Source organism: Vombatus ursinus, unplaced genomic scaffold (genome assembly GCF_900497805.2).
Source record: "Vombatus ursinus unplaced genomic scaffold, bare-nosed wombat genome assembly UNPS02010822.1, whole genome shotgun sequence".
Taxonomy (NCBI): domain Eukaryota; kingdom Metazoa; phylum Chordata; class Mammalia; order Diprotodontia; family Vombatidae; genus Vombatus; species Vombatus ursinus.
The window spans coordinates 2,633,828-2,650,743 of NW_020950600.1; the positions used below are offsets into that span (position 1 = coordinate 2,633,828).

The window sequence follows — 16,916 nt, forward strand, 5'->3', positions numbered from 1 at the left end:
CAGTAGGTATTGACCTCTGGGAGTTACTCAGTTCAATGAACATTCATTGACTCCTAGCCATATAGAAGATGCCTTGTGGGAGAACCAGAGATAATGTTTACATAAAGTACTTTGTAAACCTTAACACGTTACAGAAGTGTCAGTTATTTGTATGATTTAGTCTTCAAACAGAACCCAGCTTCCTGGGGAAGGGGAATTGGGTCTCAATTCCCCTCAATTGGGTTGGTTTTGGCAGGGCAGAGACATTACAGGATAAAGGGGAGAAATGTGGGTGACACAGATATGTCATGTGGGATAAAAAAAGATCCCCCCCAACTCACCTGGGGCCCAGCAGTCAGGATCCCAGCTGCCATTCCCTCCTCCTGAAGAAAAGGTAGAGTCCTCAGAAGACTGAACTGAGAGAAGAAAGGAGGCAAGAGACAAAGTCAGGCTAGACACGCACACATACAAGCACACACACACAAAGTTTGAGGATGACCCCTTTCCCGTCCAATCCCAGGGCTGTGGGTGAGGCTGGTGAGGCCTCCATCCTGCCCTTGTAATCACAGCAGTCTGAGAGGGACAGGTGGGGCCTGGGATTCAGACAGGTTGAATTAGCAGCTCTGTGCACACAAGCTAGTGCCCTGGCACACATGACTGAGAACCCTCTATGCCTCGGGGATTTTTTTTTGTGGTTTGTTTTTTGTAGAAGCACTTTCCCTCCAGGCTCCCAATAAAGACAAAATAAAATCCCAAATGGGACACATGGAAAGCTAAGGTCACACATTACTGAATGAAGGCTGGTGAAAAGATTGGCTTCCAAAGAGCACCCCCAGAGAGGAGCACAGCGGTGGGTTTTCTCCCCAGTAAGGCTTCAGAGGATACATCACCCCACACTGATTGATATAGGTGGAGACTCCACAGAAGCCTCAGGCCAGGGAGATCTTCCACTCCCTTAGTCTATCCAAGGACCCCTTCTCCCTCCCTCCCAAACCTCACTCTAATTTTTCTGAAGTCTCACTTCTCTTTTCAAGCAGATGGTTCAAATATTGCAGGGTCACAGCCTACTTACTTGGGCTCTGTCTGGATGCTGTGGCTTCACCAAGGTCCCCCCACCTTCCCCCAGCCAAATGGACAAAAACTGCCCTGGGCTCCACCCAAAGAGTGCTCAGGAGGTATCACCCCCTTGGGCTGCCGACCTGAAATGAAGAGGACAATCAAAGTAGAAACCGGGGTCTTTGATGGAGGCACGGTGCTCAACACCCCAGTACTGGAGAGCCTAGGAAGGCCATAAGAGTGGGTTTAAATGCACTTCAACAGGGAGGGAGTCTCTGGGGAGGAACAGCCGGGAGCAGCTGTTACAGAAGTTGTTTTGTATAACAACCTAAAGTCCACAGAGAAGGCAGAGAGAGGCTGGGAGGGGGGTCACACCTGGTCCTTACCGGAAGGGAGAGAAAAAGGGGGGAGCGGGGCCAGGGCGGTGAAGGAGCGGGGGAGAGAGAAGGAGGGAGGGAAGGAGGGGGAGACAGTGAGAGAGCCAGAAAGAGACAGACAGAGAGAGATGGGAGAGAGATAGAGAGAGTGTGTGTGTGATAGAGAGAGGGAAGGAGGGGAAGATGGAGGGAGAGAGAGAGAGAGAGAGAAGGAGGAAGGAGGGAGGAAGGGAGGGGGAGACAGAGAAATGGAGAGAGAGTGTGCGTGTGTCTGTGAGAGAGAGAGAGAGAAAGAGACAGAGAGAGAGGGAGAGAGTGTGCTGTGTTTGTGAAAGACACAGAGACAGAGGGAGGAAGGGAGAGAGAGAGAGAGGGAGGGAGGAAGGGGGGGGGGGGGAGGGGGGGAGGGAGGGAGAGAGAGAGAAGGCGGGAGGTGGAAGGAGGACCAGGGCAACACCCACACCCACGTCCACACCAGGTCTGGGCCAGGAGCCCCCTCTACCCACCGGCGGTCCGCGGGACGGTCGCGCACAGTGAACGCTCACAAACGCACACGCTCACGCCCCCTTGGCCTCCAGTGCACACAGACACAAACTCACTCACGCGCACCTGCCCACACCCACTTTGACACACTCAGAAAGTGCGCACACAGAGGCACACGCAAACACACCTGGCCACAGACACACCCACAGGAGCCCCTCTCCCCCCGCCCTATTTCCCCCACGCGCGAGCACGCGCGAACACGCGCACATACGCGCACACACCCGCACGCCCTGCGGACAGTCCCGCGCGCTCCCACGAGGAGCTCACCGTCAGGCCTGTAAGCAAGTGCGCCTGCGCAGAAAAGGCCACGGGCCTACACTTCCCAGAATCCTCCAGGCGGGAAGTGGTCGGGTTGGTCTCTGCCCCAAGACTCCATTTCCCAGAGGCCTCCGCGGCAGCTCCCTACTGCCCCGTGATTGTTCACAGACTCCACCTGTCATTCCGAATCCGCTCCTCCCATCCCCCTAGCCTCCCCACCCCTCTGTAAGTCCTGGGGGTGAAGCGCAAACACACACACATACCCACCCCCCCACCCCCCCACCTGTATATAGACAGCGATAGAGAGAGCATTTATTAAGCGCCTATTCAAATACAAACAAAACACATAGGAAAACATGCTCATTGAAACGAACAGTGACACACCAATATTGACATCCACGTGGCCATCCACAATCATGCACACGTACGTTGGCTCACGTGGATATAGATAGGGACACAAATACACGGGTAGTATGGGAAACACAAAGACCCACAAACACATACACACAGGCACACCGGACACTGCAGAGAGACACAGGGACACGGGCACAAAGACACACATTAGAGGTGGAAGGCCAGGGCAGGGGTCCTCATCCTGGAAAAGGGGTTCCTGGAATGCCCGGGTAGATAACTGATCAAAGGCTATGAACAGTTTTTTGAAAGAATTTCAAAGTATCACTATCTGCAGGAAAAAAAAAATTTTCTGAAGCACAACTAATAAAAGAAATTCAAATTAAAACAACCCTGAAGTTTTACCTCATACCTGAAAATTGTCAACTATGACAAAAGATGGAATAGTCGATGCTGGAGAGGCTGGAGGAGGACAGGCGCCAGAAGATGCTACTAGTCTACATTGGTCTGACTGCTCTGGAAAACAATGTGGAATTATACCAGATAGGTCTCTAAACTGTTTGTATCCTTTTGATCCAGAAATCTCTACTGGACCTATACCCCTAGGAGTGAAAAGATAGAAACAGAAGTCCCCTATTTACCAAAGTATGCACAGATGTGTGTTTTGTTATAGTAGAATACTAGAAACAAAGTGGGTGCCCAAGGATCGGGAAACAGTTGAACACACACATATACAATGAATATAATGGAACGTTATCATACCATAAGAATTCAAAGAAATAATGAATTCAGAGAAATTTGGAAAGACTTCTACGAACTGCGAAACCCTTCTTGGTATTGGAAAAGTGACTACTACTCATTGGTCCCTCATGTTTGGTCGTGCTCCAGTCTGGTCACTGACCTCTTTAGTCATTAGAGAGTTGGTACATTGGAGTCAGGAAGACTTGAATTTAAATCACACCAGTGACGCTTCCTTGCTGTGTCACCCTGGGCACAGGGTGCCCTCTCTGTGCCTTCGTGTCTTCAGTAAAATGAAGAGTCATTACTTTACAGCCTTTCAGCTCTAAATCTAGGACCCTCTGAATGAGCTTGGTCAACCAAGAACAGGAGGTTTTCCAGACATGGGGTGAGGACTGAGAGCCAAATTAAGACCGACATCATTTTAGTATTTCAAGGTCTTATCCCATTGTCTACCTCACTTTGCCAGCTGGGAGGCTGGTGGTTGGGGAAGGCTAAAAAGTGCTGGCTAAAAGCCAGCATATTCTGGTGGGCAATGAGGTACTGCATCCCCTTGAAGTATTGAAAACTAACAGGTCACTTGAGTCAAGTCAAGAAGCATTTATTGAGCACCTACTATGTTCCAGACGCTGTGCTAAGTGCTGGGGATACAAAGAAAAGTAAAAAAAATAGCCCCTGCTCTCAAGGAGCTCACAGTCTAACGGGAGAAACAGTGAAGACAACATGTACAAGCAAGACATGGTGGAGATGATGAGGGTGCAGTGCCACCTGGTGGAAAATCCATGTATCACACCGCCCTGATGGTTAATTCATTGACAGCCTTCATTTTTGTAGTTTGGGGAAAACAGGGCAAGGAGCCAGGTGTAAGCTGCTATTGCTATGCCAGCACCTCAGGCTTCAACTGGGAAGCTAAGCAAGTGTTAACCTAGTCCACTGTCATCCCAGGAATTGGTCCCTAGCTCCCCTCTGCTCCTCCCTCTGGGATCATCCAATAGCTGTCATTGCCTGGATGATTTCTCCATTGCACTGCCGTCTTCTTGGGCTTTTCTGCTGATTCTGTGCTGAACCGACGCCATCTGCTGAATCTCCACTAAACTGCAGCTGTTATGTGGACTGGTCCATCTAGCCCCCATTTTAGCTCTTTGGATTAACTTCACTGGTGATGAGAAGCATGTTAATAATACAGGGCAGCTAGGTGGTATGGTGGATAGAGCACCAGGCCTGGAGTCAGGAAGACCTGACTGTTCAAATGGTCTCTGTCCCATTCTCCCTCCCTCCTTCCCATCCTTCAAACAGATGCTATAGAGGAGGATTACTGTTCAGCCATGCATTGGACTACCTCACTTGCTCCAGCTTGGAGATTCTATGAATATTCAGTCCCCAAAAACCTTCAGTTGTTTTCTTATTTGAACTCATCTAGACAAGGCTCTTCCAGCCCCATGCAGAGGCTAGAATGGCAAGTTATTGTTGTAGGGTACTCCCTAACACATAATGAAAACCTCTTTGAGGCTGGAGAGAGACTTCTAATAACTTGCTTGGGGGAAGGGCCTGATGGTATCACTCACTAGTCAGAGCTCCTTGCAAGCCTCATCTCACCCAAGGGAATTAGGGTGTGTGAACTAGGCTCAGCCACCAGCACTTAGAAACTCTGCAGCAAGGGTGGGGATAGAGAAGGGTCTACACTGCAGAGGCAAAGTGGGGGGCTGAGGGATAAACACCCTGTAGGAGCCTATCCCCTATGAGTTGGACCATAAGGAAAGCTGAGCTCTCCAGAATCGATACTTTCGAACTGTGGGGCTGGAGAAGACGATCGAGAGTCCTTTGGACAGCAAGGAGATCAAATCAGTCAATACTTAAAGAAATTAGTTCAGGATATTCACCAGAAGGTCAAATACCAAAGCTGAAGCTTAAATACTTTGGCCACATAATGAGAAGATGGGACTTATTGAAAAGACCCTGCCTGATGGTGGGAAAGATTGAAGGCAAAAGAAAAAGGGGACGGCAGAGGGTGAGATGGATAGAGAGTGTCATGGAAGCCATGAGCTTGGACAGACTTCAGGAGATACTGGAGAATAGAATGGCCTGGCGTGCTATGCTTTTTGGGGTCATGAAAAGTCAGATACAACTGCATGACTGAACGACAACAACAACATTCCCTATCAGAGGTGGTAGAGGACTGGGCTCCTGGCCCAGGGTGATGGTAGATGTAGTAACTGTTCCTCTGTCTGGTGGCTTTGTATGACACAGGGTAGGAGGAAGCATCCTGAACCGCAGCACGAAAACACCACCTTTTGGGTGGAGACTGGGAAGTCTTACACTTGACCCACACCATCCCTACTTTTGCAATAGTGGCCCTGGGTCCCAGTGAGGCAGCAGCTGGGGATGTTCTAAGGACCAGGAACAGCCTTCTGCTTGGCTAGAATCCCCTCTTATGGGTCTCCCCTCATCTCTCGCCTTCCTATTTGCTAACTTGTTAAAATCAACTCAAAGTCGTTGAATACAAACACAGGAGTCATATCAGAGGTAGACGGAGACTGCTCATTTGGGTTTGATTTGGCATCTGCCTGTCACCAGACAGCCAGTAAGTATCAGAATGATTGAATAGGTACATTTGTACAACCTCCTTGTTGGAAAACCCCCAAATATTAAGAAATAACATTTCCTCTGGTTTATGAAGCCCTTTCCAGATGCCTCAAAAAATCTCTTGGAAAGGGAGGTGATAGGTTGAGGACAAAGAGGTCTCTCATAAGGAAATGGAGGATGGATCCTGGTGCGAGAGTGGGCACAGAGAGGACCTCTGGTTTTAGAGTTCTTGCCTTCCTTATCCCCAGAAAGAAGGAGCCCAAGATCCCCTCAAGGGAGAAGCGTCTTCTATTCAGAAGGGATTCTGGTTATTGGTATAGACACTGATCTCTGGGAGGAGTGGTCCAGGAAGCAATGAGGGTGACTGTGTTACTCTGATATTCAGGGATGTTAACCCCAAACTGTATTTTATGTATGTGATTTTTCTTTTCTAAGATTTCTAAATGTGTTACCTTGGGGAGAGATATACCAGAGGGCATGAGAAAACTAGGCTGGTTTAAATGTCTCTCTCTAAGCCAGAAATGGCCCAGCTAAGAATGATAAATTAAATAAATTTGCTTCTGACAGACTTGTGCCTAAAATGCAGAGTACAGTATTATTTTTTTTTAAACAGCTATCTGGCAGGGGGCGGGGGGAAAAGAAGAGGGGTAAACTAAACACTTGAATCTGACATTTAAATAATAGAAAATTTTTGTGTGTGCCTATCTGCCCAGTTATTACTCAATGTGCCAAGTTTCCTTCTCTAGCTTGTTTTATAGATAAGGAACCGAGGCAAACAAGGTTAAGTGATTTACCCAGGGTCACACCACTAAGTGTCTGAGGCCAGATTTGAACTCAGGAAGAGGAGTCTTCATGATTCCAGGTCCAACATTGTATCCACTGTGCCACCCAGATGGCCCATTTGGGATTCTCATTAAAAAAAATTCACAAGGAGGTGAGGGGAATGAGATGCCCCAACCATTTTATAAAGCATACAGAACAGAATCATTCCCCTTTCAGACTCAGCTGTCTCTCATTCCATTGGGCAGGAGGTTGGAAAAGATCATAAAGGAAAAGCAGACAGAGGCTCTACCTCCCCTAAGAAAGGGTAGGAGCACCACAACCCCAAGAAAGACTTCTTAAAGAGGATCCATGAACTGGATTCTTTTAAAGGATGTTTTGATAACCCTATTTCAATAATCCATGTATCTTTATGCATTTAAAATGCGATTTTGAGATGGGGTCTATAAACTTTGCCAGGCTACCACAGGGGTCCATCCACGATTCAAAAAAGGTGAAGAGGGGGCAGCTAGGTGGCGCAGTGGATACAGCACCAGCCTTGGATTCAGGAGGACCTGAGTTCAAATGTGGCCTCAGACACATAACACTTACTAGCTGTGTGACCCTGGGCAAGTCACTTAACCCTATTGCCTAGCCAAAAAAAAAAAAAGGTGAAGAACTCTTGCCTTCGAGTGATGCCTAAGGTCCTCTGGGCTCAGGGCAGCTTCCTGTCCACTTATCCTCACATATGGACACCCCTGTTACATCCTTTACCCATCCAGGCTCTAGGCAGGCCAGCACACGGATGCTCCTAGGAACAATTGCAAATCAAGGGGACCCTCTGTGGTCCTGGCCTTGAAAAGGCTAAACTTGGGCCATGTCGAATCCTTACTGCCTACAAGACATAGGAGGATTATACAAATTCCTCATAGAACCAAATAGAATCTCAGAATAGGAAGGGACCCCATGAGGACCCTTTATCCAACCAACCCCTTCTGGGAACACAAGTCCCCTCTACCACGAGCCCAGCCACTGATTATCTACCCTCTGTTTGAAAAGCTCCCATGATGAGGTACCTGCTACCTCAAGAAATGGCCTATTTCTGAAAGAGGGAGCTGAGATGTCCCCTTCTAATTTTTCCCAGTTGGACCTACTAGTTCTCCCCTCTGAGAACAGGCCATGCTTTCCTTTGGCAATTCAAGGAGCAGAGGGGCTTGGCCGGCCTTAGACACAACAAGGGAGATGCTTTCTGGCCTTCCTCTCACCCCCGTGCTCCAGCACAGGACAATGACTTTTAGGCAACGTTAGGGGCTGCATGTCTCAATGAGTTCTGTAGGCCTGAGGAAAGTTCCTATCCTTTCTTTTTGTTTCTCAGCCTTAGGGTTTGGTCATCGGACCAAATGTAGTAACTTTACATACTGTTGGAGATGGTTTCTCTCTGTTTTCTTATAGCCAGGATGGGGAAAAGGGGAAGGTGGTGATTAACAGTTTTTTCCACTCTTAATGTTGACCCTTTTTGAACTCTTCTTGAGTTTAAATTTGGCCCTAGACATTTACTAACTGTGTGACCCTGGGAAAGTCATTTAACCCTGTCTGCCCCAGTTTCCTCCTCCGTAAATTGAGCTGGAGAAGGAAATGCCAAAGCACTCTATATCTTTGCCAAGAAAACACCAAATGGAGTCATGAAGAGTTGGACATGACTGAAAAAACTAAGTGCTTTACAAATATTATTTAAGGGTGGCTAGATAGCGCAGTAGATAGAATACTGGGCTTGCAATCAAGAAGACTCATCTTCATGAATTCAAAACTAGCCTTAGACACTAGCTGTGTGACCCTGGACAAGTCACTTCACCCTGTTTGCCTCAGTTTCCACATCTGTAAAATGAGCTGGAGGAAGAAATGGCATCTTTGCCAAGAAAACCCCAAAGGAGTTCACAAAGAGTCAGAAATGACTGAAACAAGCCAACAACAACGTTGACCTATCAGGACCACCCTTTGAAGGCTGGGTTGGAAAGTCCCACTTCTAGAGCTTTCAAATGGGAATTTCTGGAGGGGGCTCTGATTGACGTCTGTGAATCACCTTAACTATCAATGATTCTACAAACTTTAACTACGGGCTTCCCTGGATCGGTCCTAGGAGTAGGTAAAAGAGAGCTATTCAATGAAATAACCCTTAGGTGGTCTTTTCCACGGCCTCTTGTTCTTGTATGAGAAAACAAATAGTTTTCAGGCCCACCCTTATTTTTTTCCCGTGTAACTTGTCCTGAATTGAGATTTCACTGGCATAGGAAACTCCGGAGGAAGAAACTCTTCCGCCAATGCATATTGGCAACTGTTGAGAAACTCACTAGTTTTAGTTTCCTGGGTCACAGAGAAGCAAATTGCCCAGGTCACCACGGCCTGTTATGTGTCGCAGGCAGATCTGAACCTCGGTCTTCCTGACACTGAGGCTGGCTCTATGTCCAGTGTGCCCTGCACACTTAGGTGGTGGGACGGTGAGCCTGCAGACATCTCAAGCTACTCTAGAAACAGCCAGAAGAGAGAAGCAAAGGAAGGAACTGAGCCCTAGGAAGACCCAGGCTGCAAGGCTGCTAAAATCAAGATAAGCTTGGCGTGAGTTTAAAGACGTGGGGGGTTGGGGGCAGTACTTTCCTTCCTTTCTTTTTTTTGGGCTGGTTGTGGGTGTTAGGCCAGGAAGAGAGCTGAGGCTAGTGATAGAATCCAAGAATGTTCACAGATGCACAGTCTAAATCATCTATTTCTTTACTTCCTTTGCTTTAAAAAGCCATCTGTACATGTCTTTGTGTAGTTTAAAACTCAAGCTTGTGGCTTTAGCGAGCAGATTTCTTCAGGAAGGTGCCCCAAATGGCTGTTATTTCAGACCACAGACTTTGCATTCTACAAATTTTGAGGATGTGACTGACTCCAGGTAGAGTCTAACATATACCAAAGGGGAAAAGGAAAACTGAGGGGCAAAAATCTTTTATAATCAATCAACCAATAAACATCTATTAAATACCTACTGTATACCAGGCACTCTGCTTAGTGCTGGGGATACAAAGAGGCAAAAGACGGTCCCTGCCCTCAAGGAGCTTACAATCTAATGGGGGAGACAACAAGCAAACACATCTATACAGAGAAGCTACATACAAGATAAACAAGAAATAAATAACAGAGGGAAGGCACTGGAATTAAGAGGAGTTGGGGGAAGGCTTCCTATGGAAAGTGGGATTTTAGGTGGGAAGCCTGAGAGGTCAGCAGTCCAAGTGGAGGGACACTGTTGGAGGCAGAGGGAACAGCCAGAGAGAATGCCCAGAGCCGAGACATGGAGAATCTTGTGTCTTGTTTGTGCAATAGCCAGCAGGCCAGTGTCACTGGATGAAGGAGAATGTGTTGGGGAGTACACAAGAAGACTGGAAAGGTGGGAGAGGGCTAGGTTATGAAGGACTTTGGAGGTCAGACAGTGCCTTCTGTATTTGCTCCTAGAAGGAATAGCAAGCTACTAGAGTTTATTGAGTAGGATGGTGACATGGTTGGATCTGTACTTTGGGAAAATCACTTTGGTGGCTGAATGGAGGATGGAGGAGAGAGAGACACGAGCTAGGGAGATGCCCAGCCAGCTACTGCCACAGTCCAGGTGTGAGGTGATGAGGGCCTGTACAAGGGAGGTGGCTATTGTCAGAGGAGAGAAGGGGGTCTATTCACAAGATGTTGAAAAGGTAACATTGGCAAGAGCTTGGATATGGGGGGCAGTGAGAGATAGTGAGGAGTCCAGAATGACTCCTAGGTTGCAAGGCTGAGGCACTAGGAGGATAGTGTTGCCCTCTACAGTAATAGGGAAGGTGGGAGGCAGGGAGACTTTAGGGGAAAGATGATAAGGTCATTTTTGGATACAGTGAGTTTCAGATGTCTACTGGACATACAATTTGAGATGTCTGAAAGGACATTGGGGATGTGAGACTGGGGATTGGTAGAGCTACCATAGCTGGTGATAGTTTGGTGGTTGGCTATTTAATAAAGAGATGAGTTTGACCTAAGCTTTTCTCAGTGAGCCTTATACTCCAAGGCTTATTCTCCTGTGTGAAGTCTTGTGTTTGATGAGGGATGAATGCCACCTGAAGAATTTCCCACATTCCTTACACTCATAAGACTTCTCTCTAGTATGGGTTTTGATGTGCTCCGTAAGAGATGAGCTATAGCTGAAGGATTTCCCACATTCACTGCACTGATAGGGCTTCTCTCCGGTGTGAGTTCTTAGATGGTGGGTAAGGGATGAGCTGTAGCTGAAGGCTTTCCCACATTCACTGCACTGATAGGGCTTCTCTCCAGTGTGAGTTCTTAGATGGTGGGTAAGGGATGAGCTGTAGCTGAAGGCTTTCCCACATTCACTGCACTCATAAGGTTTCTTACCAGTATGAGTTTGATGATGTTGAGAAAGGGAGGTACAGTAACTGAAGGCTTTCCCACATATCTTACATTTGTAAGGTTTCTCTCCTGTATGAGTTTTCTGATGTTGAATAAAGGCTGAGCAGTACCTGAAGGTTTTCCCACATTTGGTACATTCATAGGGCTTCTCTCCTGTATGAATCCTCCGGTGCTGAGTGAGGAAGGAATTCTGGCTGAAGGTTTTCCCACAGACACCACACTCGTAAGGCTTCTCTCCAGTGTGAATTTGCTGATGTTGATTAAGGACTGAGCAGTAGCTGAAGGACTTTCCACACTCACCACACACGTAAGGTCTCTCCCCAGTGTGAATTCTCTGATGGTAATACAGGGAGGCCCTTTGGCTGAAGGCTTTCCCACAGCTACTGCATTTATAGGGTTTCTCTCCAGTGTGAATCCTGTGATGCTGAGTGAGGAAGGAATTCTGGCTGAAGGCTTTCCCACAGACACCACACTCATAAGGCTTCTCTCCAGTGTGAATTTGCTGATGCTGAGTAAGGACCGAATAGTACCTGAAGGCTTTCCCACATTCACTGCACAAATAGGGCTTCTCTCCAGTATGAGTCTTCTGATGGTAACACAGGGATGATTTCTGGCTAAAGGCTTTCCCACATTCATTGCACTCAAAAGGTTTCTCCCCAGTATGAATTCTCTGATGTTTGGTAAGGCATGTGCTCCAGCTGAAGGCCTTCCCACACTCTTCACACTTATAAATTTTCTCCCGACTGTGTGTTTTCTTGTGGGTGACTGTCCCCTGCCCTAACAGTTTCTCCAGATTCCTCTGCTGTCCCTTTAACTTGTCCTCACATTTCCAGGTTTCTTCTAATTTCGAGTCCCAGGAACCATCCTTTATAACTCTTTCCAACATTGGAAATGACATATGGGCCTCAGACATACAATCCAAGTCTGAAAGGAATAAAAAAAAAATACGTACATTTCCTGTTCTCTGAGCTGAGGGAGAAAACAAAAGCCTTCAATAGGAATGGAAAAATAAAATCAGTGTTTGTCAGTATCAACTCAGAAATGGCACATTCAGGAGAGACCTATAGCCAAATCTAGCCCTGCTACTTACTATTTATTAGTTATAAGACCATGGGCAAGTCAGTTTTCTAGTCTGTAAAACGGGGATAATAAAGTATATAACATAGCCACCTCCTAGGGTTGATGTGAGAAAAATACTTTGTAAATTAAAAATGGCTCTATGGATGGGAGCCGGTGATTCACATTTATGCATATCCCAGCCCTGTGAGGTCTGGGGCAAGATTTCTTCCTTCATCACACCCTAGTCCATAGGCAACTTGGTCTTGCAAGACAGGAGGAAAATGGTGGGAATGGTTGCATTTAGCTGTGGTGGGATGAGGGGAAAGACAGGAAGATGTATCCAGGGGAGATGGCCTTTCTGTGCATCTTCTGACACCCCCTGACCCAGCAATGGGTGTGGACAGTGCACCTCAGGTTTTACAGACTGATCCTCACCTCTCTTTGCTTTCTAAGCCAGACTCCTAAAAAAAGCTGTGTACATTTATTGCCTCCAATTTCTCACCTCACATTCACTTCCCAACCCCTTGAGATCTGGCTTCCATCCCTCCCACTTGATGGAAACTATTTGTGGCAAGGTCATCAAAGATCTCTTCATTCCTAAAGCCAAGGGCCTCTTCTCAGTCCTCAGCCTTCTTGACCTCTCTGCAATATTTGATGGTTCTGACCCTGGTGTGGCATGGTTTCCTTCCTGGCCATCAGAATAGTCTTTCCCAGTTCCCTTTGTAGGTTTGTCATCCATATCCTGCCCCCTGCACAAAATGCATGCCCAAGGCTCTACCCGGGGCTGTCTCCTCTTTCTACAAACTTTTTTTGTCAGTCTCTCAGTTCCAATGGACCCAGCGATCATCTCTAAGCAGATGGCACTCACATCTACCTATCCAGTCTTCCTCTCTCTCCTGAGCTACAGTTCCATATCTCCGTTGGCCTGCTTGATGTCTCTGCCTAGCTGTCCTAGATGTCCCAGAGGCACCTCAGATTTCACGTGTCCCAAACGGAACTCTATTTCCCCAGCCATCCTCTGGAACTTCACTCCTGCAGGCAAGGGCCACCATCCTTACAATCACTCAGCTTCACAACCTGGAGCCTCTCACAACCCTTGACTCTCACTCATCTTTCATATCCAATCACTTCTTGAACCTGCATCCCAAGGGAAGAGGTTCTCCATTTCTCTAACAGATACCTAGGCTGGGATGAGGGGCTCGCTCTGAATCTTCTGTCCTTTGGTTCCCCTCCCCCATAAGTAGATCCTCTGTGTGTGTGTGTTTGTGTGCGTGTGCGCACACGTGTGTGTAATGTTGCACACACTATCAGACAGAGTTGACGGGTCAATTGGCTTTTCTACCTTTTGTTAAAAGGGGAAGGCTCAATTGGGAAGGGATGGGACATATTCAGAAATGAAAGGAATGTAAAAATAAAAAGCATCCATAAAACAAACAAACAAACAAAGATGGAAAGGGAAGGAGTCACATCCCACATAAAGGTATAGGTGTAGGGAAAAGGAGGCTACAAGCTTGCACACAAGGGAGGAAATGAAAGAACATGATGTTTAGCCTTGATATGGTAGTTAATAAGGAGTCACTATACACCCATAAGCAGGACAGTGACATGACTCATTGCTTTCTAACCAAGGAGATTTGAAAGAGTAGAATAACAGAGAGAAACAGGGAAATGAGCCTGGTTTTCATTGCATTAAATGAGTCACCCAAAGGGAGGAACCTGTAGGCAAGAAGAAATACGGAGCTGGGCTCCAGGGGAGAAGTCAGGACTGAAAATGATCAGAGCAAGAAGGAGGAGTGGAAACCACACGCGGCTGAGCTTCCTGAGGATGTGGAATGTCGAGTTCACTGAGCAAGAGAGAAGGCCGTTAAGACTCTCTTCAAGACTGGGATGACGAAGGAAGAAGACAAGGAGGAATTCAAAAGGTGAGACAGGAAATCACTGAATAACTTGGATGAAAATCTTGTTCAAAATGCACTTAAATGTTCAGAGGAGCAAAGGCCTCTAAGAAGCTGGGGAGCCGGACAAAACTCACTGGACTCACTAGTGCCTGCTAGAAGGGGGACTGAGGGACGGGAGGGTGAAGGAACCTTGGGAGTAACTTCTTTCTGACTCGGAGAGGGAGTGGAAGGGTCTTATCAGTCAGGGAAAGAGAGGCAGATTGGCTTTTTTCCATCCCCCCTGCCCCTAACGCTATTTCTGACCTAGAAGAAGAAAGATCAAGGAATATGGGATGTAGGAAAATTCTCCCTCGAAATTAAAGGTGGAGCTTTTATTCCTAAACCCTTTGTGAAGAGAAGGTTGAGCTGAGTAAGATGGGCCACGGACAACTCCCAATCAGTCATTATTATTATTATATCCAATGCGTTATTAGCACGAAGCCACCCAAGGGCTTGTAGTATCCTAGCTATCATCAGCTTCCCGGAAGGCGCCTGCAAACACTTTGAGTATAAGAAAGCTAACGTGTTCTCCACAGAAGAGAGACAGGCAAGCTTCCCGAGAGCAAGGACAACGTCATTTTTGTTTGTGTACGCACGGCAGCCAGCACAGTGCCTGGCACACATCTGGACAAAGTGGACAGTGAGAAAATGGAAGTATTTTTAAAATTTTATTCCTCAGTATCATAAGAAGTGGTTACCTCATTTTTAGGGTTTTCTCCCCCTACTATAAAAAGCACACAGGTAATAAACCTTATATGCAAAAAAAAAAGTAGGCAAAAACATCAAGGAGAACCATAGAAAAAAGTGATAAAAGTGAAATAGCCCCTCTAGATTTCAAAATATGCCTTAAAGCAGTAATTACACAAAACTCTCTAGTACTGGATTTTAAAAATAGCTCAATGAAACCCAAGAGAACCTGGAAAAAAACAAAATAAATGTAAGAGATTAGTGTTTTATAATTCCAAACACTGGGGAAATTTGACTTAATGAAAATAGCTGAGAAAAATCAGCAAATGGCAAGAGAGAAAATGAGTTTAGTCCCCCTCCTCATACAAATCACTACGCCAAATTTCAGATGGATTGACGAAGAAGGGGGAAAATATCACTTTTATCTCAACTAGAGAGAAGAAAAAATAATTCTACATCAAGCAAAAGGGAGAAATTAGAGACAAACATATAAAAGGAGTTTGTACAACAAAAACAACGTAACCAAAATTAAAACAAAACAATAAAAGTGGGGAAAAGTGTAGTAAATACATACGACAAAAATCTGACATCCAGAATCTGTAAGGAAGAGATACAAATTTCCAAGAACAATTAATGCTCATTCTGCTGGACAAATAGTTAAAGGGTATGAACAGACAATTCTCCAAAGAAGAAATGCAAATCAATAATCCTTTGAAATGGTTCAACCTCTCCATTAAATAAATATAAATTAAAATAGCCTTGAGTTACCACCTTGCTCATCAAATGAGCAGAGATGGTTAAGAACAATAAAACTCAATGTTGGTGGGACTGGAGGTAAACAGGCATACTGTTTACACTCCTGCTGGAATTGGGAAATCAGTGAGATCATTTTGGAAAATGATGTGGTGACATGCAATAAGAGTTACAACACAGACTATAACTTCTGCCAATGATCCCACAAGAAGAACTAGGTCATGAGGATGATATTAAAAGAAGAGGAAACACTTTCATCTCTATAAAAATATTCCTAGATGTTTTACTTGTAATAGGACAACCCTGGACATAACCTATGTATTCAATAGGTAGGTGACGATGCCTTACTAAACAGTAGTACACTACTATGATGAAATATTCCTATCCTATAAAAATGACATATATAAATAAAAACAGAGAAATCAGAAAAGACAGTGAGGTTAAGCAAAGAAAGAATGAATGAAAAGAACAATAAACATTTACTATGACTTAAAAAAAACACAACCACGAACTACCTACAAAGAACTACTGTATGAAACAATAAAGATGGAAGAGCTGGGGAGGGGACAGAGAGCAAATCAGCTGTTACCGTTATCCTATGGTTAAAGTTTATATGTGTGTATAGAACATCAATGCAAATGTCTACTTTAACATTTGTGTGCAGATTAAAGTTACGGTTCTCTACAGGAAAACAAAAATAAAACTACTCCATTAGGACAAGGGTCTCCTTGAGCATGGAAGCTTGTGTAGACTGAACAGTCTGTGTCTTTTCTCTCAGGTCTCACCTGTGGAATGGCCTCTCCTGCCCAAATCCAGGGGATCCCAATATAAATCCAGAAATAGTAGCTACAAGGTCAAGACTGACCTCTGTCTGGTCAGTACCTTGAATTCAAATGTACTGAGGGACAGCAACAGACAGAGGCCCAGCAGATTCTGAGCATTACATAGGACAGTGAAGGGGGGAGGGTTTGGTTTGGTTTTTGTTTTTTTAAAGACAGGACCTGCTCAGTCCTGTCAAGTGTCCAGGAGGACAAAGACTGACAAAAAACCATGAAGTCTGGGACAGGGATGACCTTGACAAGAACAGTGTCAGTAGAGTGGTGAAGATGGAGGCCAGGCTGAGGCAGGGTGTTAGGAAAGGGATCTAGGAGGCAGGGAGTACAGGAGCTCACTCCCATGGTTAGATAGTAGAAGGAAGAAGAAAAGGAGGTAACAGAGTCAAGTAAAAGGTATTTTTGTTTTGTCTGTTTTATTTTTTTAAATGGAGAAACCTGAGATGTTTAAAGGCAGAGATGGTGAATCTGTGACAAAGGCCAGACTTGGCAGGGTCAGGAAATAATGGCTGTGGGAGTGTGACCCATGAGCACATGGAAGAGGATGCTGAGGAGGGGGGGATGCTGAGGAGGGGGAG

The 16,916-nt window shown here is 45.9% G+C and overlaps 1 protein-coding gene across 8 annotated transcripts in view; it reads right to left on the minus strand.

Moving 5' to 3' along the window:
- Positions 1 to 16,916, minus strand: part of LOC114038103 (zinc finger protein 883-like) — a 92,903-nt gene that overhangs the window by 11,483 nt on the left and 64,504 nt on the right. For 3 of the 8 annotated variants that reach the window (XM_027855228.1, XM_027855234.1, XM_027855227.1), the window contains one exon: positions 9,822 to 11,993. In XM_027855228.1, the coding sequence (XP_027711029.1) occupies positions 10,699 to 11,993 (1,295 nt within the window). In that variant the 3' untranslated portion in view covers positions 9,822 to 10,698. Of the gene's footprint in view, positions 1 to 320; positions 396 to 1,051; positions 1,486 to 2,176; positions 2,254 to 8,611; positions 8,624 to 9,821; positions 11,994 to 16,916 lie in introns of those variants that run through there. The other 5 variants (XM_027855232.1, XM_027855231.1, XM_027855235.1 and 2 more) reach the window with 5 other exon arrangements.